This window comes from Sinocyclocheilus anshuiensis, unplaced genomic scaffold (genome assembly GCF_001515605.1).
Source record: "Sinocyclocheilus anshuiensis isolate Anshui unplaced genomic scaffold, SAMN03320099.WGS_v1.1 scaffold1010, whole genome shotgun sequence".
Lineage (NCBI taxonomy): Eukaryota > Metazoa > Chordata > Actinopteri > Cypriniformes > Cyprinidae > Sinocyclocheilus > Sinocyclocheilus anshuiensis.
In genome coordinates, this window is record NW_015537936.1 from 729,468 (window position 1) to 737,108 (window position 7,641).

At 34.4% G+C, this 7,641-nt stretch overlaps 1 protein-coding gene across 1 annotated transcript in view; it reads right to left on the reverse strand.

Annotated features, from left to right (window-relative positions):
* LOC107658962 (neuroplastin-like) overlaps window positions 1-7,641 on the reverse strand; it is a 44,208-nt gene that overhangs the window by 15,533 nt on the left and 21,034 nt on the right. Inside the window, exon 4 of the mRNA XM_016447710.1 lies at window positions 5,749-5,843. Within this exon, the coding sequence (XP_016303196.1) occupies window positions 5,749-5,843 (95 nt within the window). The remainder of the gene's footprint in view (window positions 1-5,748; window positions 5,844-7,641) is intronic.

The following is a 7,641-nucleotide window of genomic DNA, read 5'->3' on the forward strand; positions in this document are numbered from 1 at the left end:
TTCTATTTTTTTATATATATATATATATATATATATATATATATATATATAATTATGAAAACATGAAATATAGCTAATTTTTGTTAATTAGATTTCTTGTGAAATATGATCCAAAATAAGACATTACATTTTGAGAAGTGAGAGTGAGCTCAGCATTCTCCTCTCTCTCTCTCACAGCGTCTCTGAGCCATTTGTGAATCTTTGGCTCTTTCTCCCTTCTTTCCACCCCATCGTCTGGCACACTTTCAAATCCTGATCGCCAGCGGAAATGTGTGATCAATGCCGGGCAGAGATCGGTAACGGTGTCGGGATACCGATAGCTCCTCTACGCTGCTATATTTGTAGGCAGGCACGTGCACAGGTAGGGCTCAACCTGTGCAGAGCACATGCCCTTTTTGTCCTTACACTCCGAAGTGCCCTTTTTTTTGTTTGTTTTTTTGTTCTTCTTCAATAAATCAATGCTATTGTTCACCCTTTACGTCTGTCTGTCTGTTTTGCAAATATATTTAGCGAATGAAAGGTATTAAAAAGAGTTTGTGACTAAATCTTGTTGGATCCGCTCAAACTGTCAGTAAACCTCATAACTCCACCCCCTCTATCATAATTCCCTCCGTGCAATTAAGCAGGATGAAACGAATCTCGGAGCGTGAACGTGTAGGATGGAGAAGGCGTGGATTGGAATTTGGCTGACATCACCAGCTCTAATTATGGTGCACACGTGCCTTCTGAGGATAGTGTGTGTGTGTGTGTGTGTGTGTGTGTCACGGGATAGGTGACAACGTGTGTCTAAGAGAGAGTATTTCAATGCATATGTGTAAGTGTGAGTGTGTGTGGCTATATATGGGGTAAAGCATCTAAGTTTAATCTCAGGTGATTCATTTTATGATCAGATCACTCAAATCAAATCATTATTCAAAGACTTTGAGCTTAGCTCGGCATTATACGCACTCAGTGTCTCTGAGACACAAGAAATCGGCCTCCTTCCAATCACAACATCATTTATTATACTGTAATGTATGTAATAAATGTAGTATATATTAGTATTTGATTGTAAAAACAGTGTATGTATAACTGTATATAACGTATAACTGAATAATTTCCATTTTTTTATATATATATATATATATATATATATATATATATATAATTATAAAAACATGAAATATATTTCATTTGTCATTAAGGGGGGGGTGGGGGGTGCCCTTTTTCAGTTTCAGCACATGCCCCTCAAAAGGTCTGTGCACGGCCCTGTTTGTAGGGCTTCTCGTTTGCCATGAAAGGAAGTAGCTTGTGTAACCCAAGCCCAATGCAATCTGCGACAGATGGAATATATACAGCACAATCGAGACAGGAATTCATGCAGGGCCAATGTATGGAGTAAAAATGACTCACGCGCACGACAGATGGTGCACCGACATCCGTCCTTGATAATGCCTTACTAAATGTAAACACACGTAAAGGTACAGGCCGGGGTTTACCGCACCTGATGTGATTTAATTCGATTATACCACGGTATGGAAGAGTGATCTGTGATTACTGTGCACAAACATCACAGTATATTGCTGTTTAAAAAGACTTGGGAGTGCAGAGCTTGAAACATGCATGCACAGGGCAGATTACGATAGTGGACAGTAAACTCCTGCCATTAGAAACACTGGGAGTGAATCCAGAGCCTTAATCCCAACCCAACCCACCGCGCAAACCTCCATCTGTTGCCTGAGAGTGCAAAACCAGAGAGAGAGAGAGAAGGTGCCAAAGACTGGAGCGGTTGGGGGTGAACAGACAGACTGCATGATGGGCCACATTCAACCTGAACGACTCCCACAGGACGACAGAACCTCTTGTTCATCTGATATCCAAGACGGGATATTTTTGTCTCATGTCACTGGGCCTCAGGACTTTTTTTTTTAGTATTCGGGTGAATCTCAGATCATGTGCAGGTCATATTTCAGCACAAAATCAAAGAAACCAATAACACATATTTTGTTTAAAGAAAATGAATCCTATTTTTACTTCTTTTCTTTTCATGACTATTAAACACATTTAAATTTGAATTACCTTAATGCAAAACATCTGATTAGTTATTTGTGTAAATTCTGTATTTAAATTGTATTTATAAAAAATCTTAATGCAGGAAATCTCATTCTTATTAGTGTCAGAAAGAAAAAAAAAATCACAAATGGAACTTCATACTATATATAATAAATCATATTCATAATATATATAATAATATATATATACGTATAGGGAGACAAAAAGACTGATATATTATTAGTATATATATTCGTATTTGATCGTTAAAAACAGTAATACATTTATTTATTTTTTAAGTGAAAATGAATGTATTACTGTTATCTGTTTCTAATGAGAATCAGTTTTGAGAACACTGGAAAAACAAATTTCTTAAAAGTCCTAATAATAGGTGTCATTCTCTTTTGCAAAAAAAACCCAACAAAACAAGATATGTCAAAATATAATTTCTAAGAATGTAATTGCTAATACATATATTTTCACTGTAAATACTGTTAATTCAGGAAATCTCATTCATATTAGTGTCATAAAGAAAAAAATCATACATTATTTAAATTGTATAGAAATTGTACATAACTATAGTATACTATAGTATTTGATGTACTGATGATTAAAAAATTACTGTAAAGAAAATCAAATGAGAATCACATTTGAGAAAAATGGAAATTACAAATAATTGTAATAGTCCTAAAAACAGGTGTCGTTTTCTTTTTGCAAAAGAAATAAATATAAATGAATAAATATTTAATTGTTAATTTAAATAAATCAATATTTAATTGTTAATGTAATTTGTTAATTGTGGTAAAATGTGACCTGGGGCCTCATTTATAACCGTTGCGTACGCACAAAAACAGCCCTGAAAGAGGCATACGCTACTTCCTGCGCAAAATTCAGGATTTATAAAAACAAACTTGACGGGAAAATTTGCGCACCTGCACGCAAACTCTGACCCATGCGTACGAACGCTTTTTCCTTGAGTGAGAAAATTAATGAAGTAAAAACAATGATGTCGATATATACATTTACATTAAATATTCCACTCATATGGAGATAAGGACAGAAATTACATAAAGTCATTACGCAGAACTTAAACCAAAATTATATGAATTTAGACATCTTTGTAGTAAATGCGCTTGATCACTTTTCCTCTTATTGACAGTGAGGAGTGCTATAGGTGCACAATAATTCATCTTTAAACTGAAGTGCAGATCTCATCTTATGAGAAAATATTTTTTAGCGAGAACAATGATCAGTGGTGCGCACTTACTTCGATATTATGGCGGACACTGCTGGATTCAGTGGACGAACGGTCTATTGTCCGGATTGAATAGGACCAATGATAATATAATAGGCTACTATTTGGCCAGTGTTAAAGAATGAGATCAACTCTGTTTCTAAAATATTTATCTGATAACTATTTTAAACAGTTTTAGTTTTTATTTTTGTTTTTATCTTTATCTATATTTATTCTAAAACATAAGGATATTGGATGATTTTTAGAAATAAAAATTAATGTATGGCACAAATGGCATTTATAGTCCGTATCTCATATTTCCTTAATGTCTTTTATCTTTGACGGTGTTAAACATGGTGTCACGTGGATGGGAATATGCATGGAAATGATATGCAGATGAGGTCATGCATAGTAAAACTAGGCGTTGTAATCTCCATATATGGTGATTTCGGGGAGGAGACGGGGTGTAAATGCACGTACGCACAATCTTTCTCTGACTGGGATTTATAAAAGGATTTTTGCGCAGGTTCTGGCGTACGAATGTTTTTATAAATCTGAAAACATTTGTAGGATTGAAACACACTTTTAGGATGAAATCTACCTAGAGTTTTATAAATGAGACCCCTGGTCTTTGTGAAATGATTAGACAAAAAAAAATATTCACCAAAATACTTGCACGTTTATTCCTGAACAAGACTGATATGAATAAGCTCATAAGGCATCTTGTGGCTCCAGTTGTGCATGTAAAGAGATAGAAACAGGACAGGAACAATACGTCAGGATGAGGGCTGCACTTCCTCATCGCGTGTTTCTAGCAGCAGAACGGAGCTTGTGGCACATGGGAGCTGAATGCTGTCATCTCACAGACTCGGGGCAGAAAAGCCCGGCCAAAGCGGACAGCGACATCAGCGTGTTACGTAACCAGGCAATGCTTAAAGAGAGCCTTGACATAACGGTCCGGGCATGCTCAGTGCGTCTGACGGCCGTGTCAAAACAAATTGGCTTAACTGCGAGGAAACGCAGGCAAGCTCAGACTGTGTCGAGTCTCGGGGGTTTGTGGCTGCGAGCGACGCTGCCACTGTTTTAGTGGAGATCACAATCCACTTCATATACATACAAACATTATTTGTGTCATCTGTAGCTCCCACTGTCCAGAAAACAAGCTAATAACCTCAAAACGAGTCAAGGACATGCCTGGATCATATTTCACCACAAAAAATATTTAAAAAATATCATTTAATATGCAAAACGACAACAATAACAACGAAACAATACTATATTTATTTGTCATGTACTAATTTATGCTTATTTAAATTAAAATATATAAGAATTATTCAATTAAAATGTTAAAATCATGGCATTAGAGTGTTTTTACTTCAATAAAATAAAGTCATATAAATAAATAAAATTGTAATATGCAAAAATGGTATGTCTTATCTGCCAAATACTAGTCTATGCTTAATTAAATTAAAATGAATCCAAATTAAAAATGTATGATTTAAAATAGTATTTTTTTAACTGTAAGAAATAACTAATTAAATAAATCGATTAAATCTATTTTGTAATAGTATTTATACTAACTTATGCTTATTTAAATGAAATTACATTAAAAAAATTAAATAAAATTAAAATAGTATAAATAAAAACAGTATTACGGTTTTTACTGCAATAAATAAAATCTATTTTTGCAATATTCAAAAAAGAATGGTTATATTGATTTGTCAGGTGCTAATTTATTTTAAATTAGTTTTTTACTGTAATATCATAAATAAACATATACGTTATATATACATATAAATTATACATATACATATAAATTAATTTATAATTAATAAATCAATTGCAAATAAATTGTAATATGCAAAAATATGGTATATTTGTCATGTACTAATTTATGCTTATTTTATTTAAAATAAAATAAAAATGTATATAAGTTAAAATCATATGAAATATAATATATGAAATGTAATACAATAATTTCATATGAATAATATATGAAATTATTGTATTACAGTAATTAGAATCTAATGAGAAACACACACACACACAAAAAAAGTAAAAATTTAAAAACTAAAAGATTGTCATTCGTCTCATTTTTTTTCCTTCCACTTTTGAGTGCTTTTCATTTAGCGTCTGAAATATCCAGTCGCAGCACGTCTGAGTCGTTATGAAGTCCAGGCCGGATGGCTGGCCTGATTATGAGTGACAGCAGCTATCCGGGTGTCACTACGCCACCCACCGCGCGGACAAACGCTAACGAGACGCAATCGCCGTCTTCAGCCACAGTGAGACTTCAGGACGTGACTGTCTGGATTCACTCCGGCAAACTGCTGCTCTCCACTGAGTTTATTTTAAGGTGAAGAGAGGCTAATTACACTCCAAACAATACCTAATTATAACACAGGTTAGGTCTCTACTGGATGGCAACAGCGTTTGGATGGTGTTAACAGTATGTTAATGATTTTTGTGAAAGGTTTTCCTACCTTTGACCTCAATGGAAGCGTTGGCATTGGGAGCAGACTTAAAGGTGTAGACGCACATGTATTCACCCGAATCGTCTGTCCTCGGTTTACTTAACCTACAAAACAAGAAACACAAATCACTGCCAGCTCAAAACTAGAACATCTTCACAAAACTGTTAAAGGAACAGTTCACCAAAAACTGAAAATGCCATGTTTACTCCCCCTCATGTCACTGCAAACCTGTATGCTGTTTTATTTATTCAGCGAAACAATCCAAATCTGAAGAATTCGTTTTCTCCCATATAAGCTTATATTGCTTGCACAATATTTCATGTCTCCTGAAGCCATACAGCATCTTTGTGTGAGGAACATTTACATTTATGTCATTTGGCAGATACCTTTACATTGCATTCAAGGTTTACATCAATGCATGCATTCCCTGGGAATCAAACCCATGACCCTGGTGTTGCAAGCATCATGCTCTACTGTTACAGTAAATGCAGGACCAGAAACAAGGTTCACAGAATTCTGACTTCTTTCTTGCATTTCAAATCTTGCCAATCAGATGTCTTGCAGTTCTGACTTTGTTTCCATCATAAAATGTAAAAACAATTGCAACTTCTCACATATCTCACTTTTTGTCTTACATCTCACATTTTTCTTGCAGTTCTGAGTTTCTCACAACTTTTTTTTTCCAGAATTGCAAGATATAAATTCTGAATTTCTCACAATTCTGTGCAGTTCTAATTATTTTTGTTTCAGTCACGAAAAAAATAAAAATAAAACATTAATTGCGACATTTTATCTCACAGTACTTTTTTTCACAATTGCAAATTAATATCTTCCAAATCTGCATTTATATCTTGCAATTCTGATTTTGTTTTCTCAAAGTTGCAAGAAAAAATTCAGATAAGATAAACTCAAAATTTCAGAATTTTGAGATTAAAAAGCTGCAATTACGTTGTCATTTTTTTATCCCATGGTAGAAACAAGCTTCCATAGAAATCTTAATTTCATTCATATAAAAGGCTACAAAACGCCACTAATCCTGAATATATATAGTTTCAGCAATTAATTACTTCAGTTTCTGTCTTATCACATATTTCATATGACTTCAGAGGGCTTAACATATAATATACGTCGTTATAGTTCTTATATACATGCATGCATACATAAATGTCTTTTTTGAGTTTAAATGTTTTCACTATAAACCTGTGAAGCAAAGAGCAAATGAAAAATAAGGTTTGGAATGACATGAAAGCATTTTTGTGTGAGCCTTTGCTTTAAGAGCTGATATTAATCACTGAAAAGACACTACATTATTAATCATCAGACAGAGAAACCTATTATGACAACATTTTGAGAAAGCATTTTTCAGGCTGTGTGGAGATGTGCTTTGGGAGCTTGATTGCGCAGAGCTAGAGCTGTCTGTTCTGAGTGCAAGCGTCTCTGCGGAGCCTGTGACATGCAGTCTGACAGCAGATCGCCCTGCGCCACATCACTCTTGGCCGGCTGACGAGACTTTCTGAAAGCTCTGGTGGGGGGTTTCGCTCTGATCAGACGTCTTACTAAAGAGATTTTGTGCTTGAGCATCCTGATTGTCCTCAGAGATTCCTGCGATTGCTACACTAAAATCCTCATCTCAGAAGAGCTCCATATTACAGACTTCACAGGTACCTGAAATACAGTTTGAAACAAAGCTTCTTCTGAAATTTCACCCCAAAGTCAAAGAAATAAATAACAAGACATTGAGAAATCAGATTCTCAAATCCAAATAATTAAACATATAAATTATGTTTTGATTAAATTCAAATGAAGTCTGGTTTAGGAACCACTGATTTTTGCATTTTGATATTTTCATTTTTTGTGCCATGATTTTCATAACTGTCCTGTAAAAAATGTTTTTTTAATAAT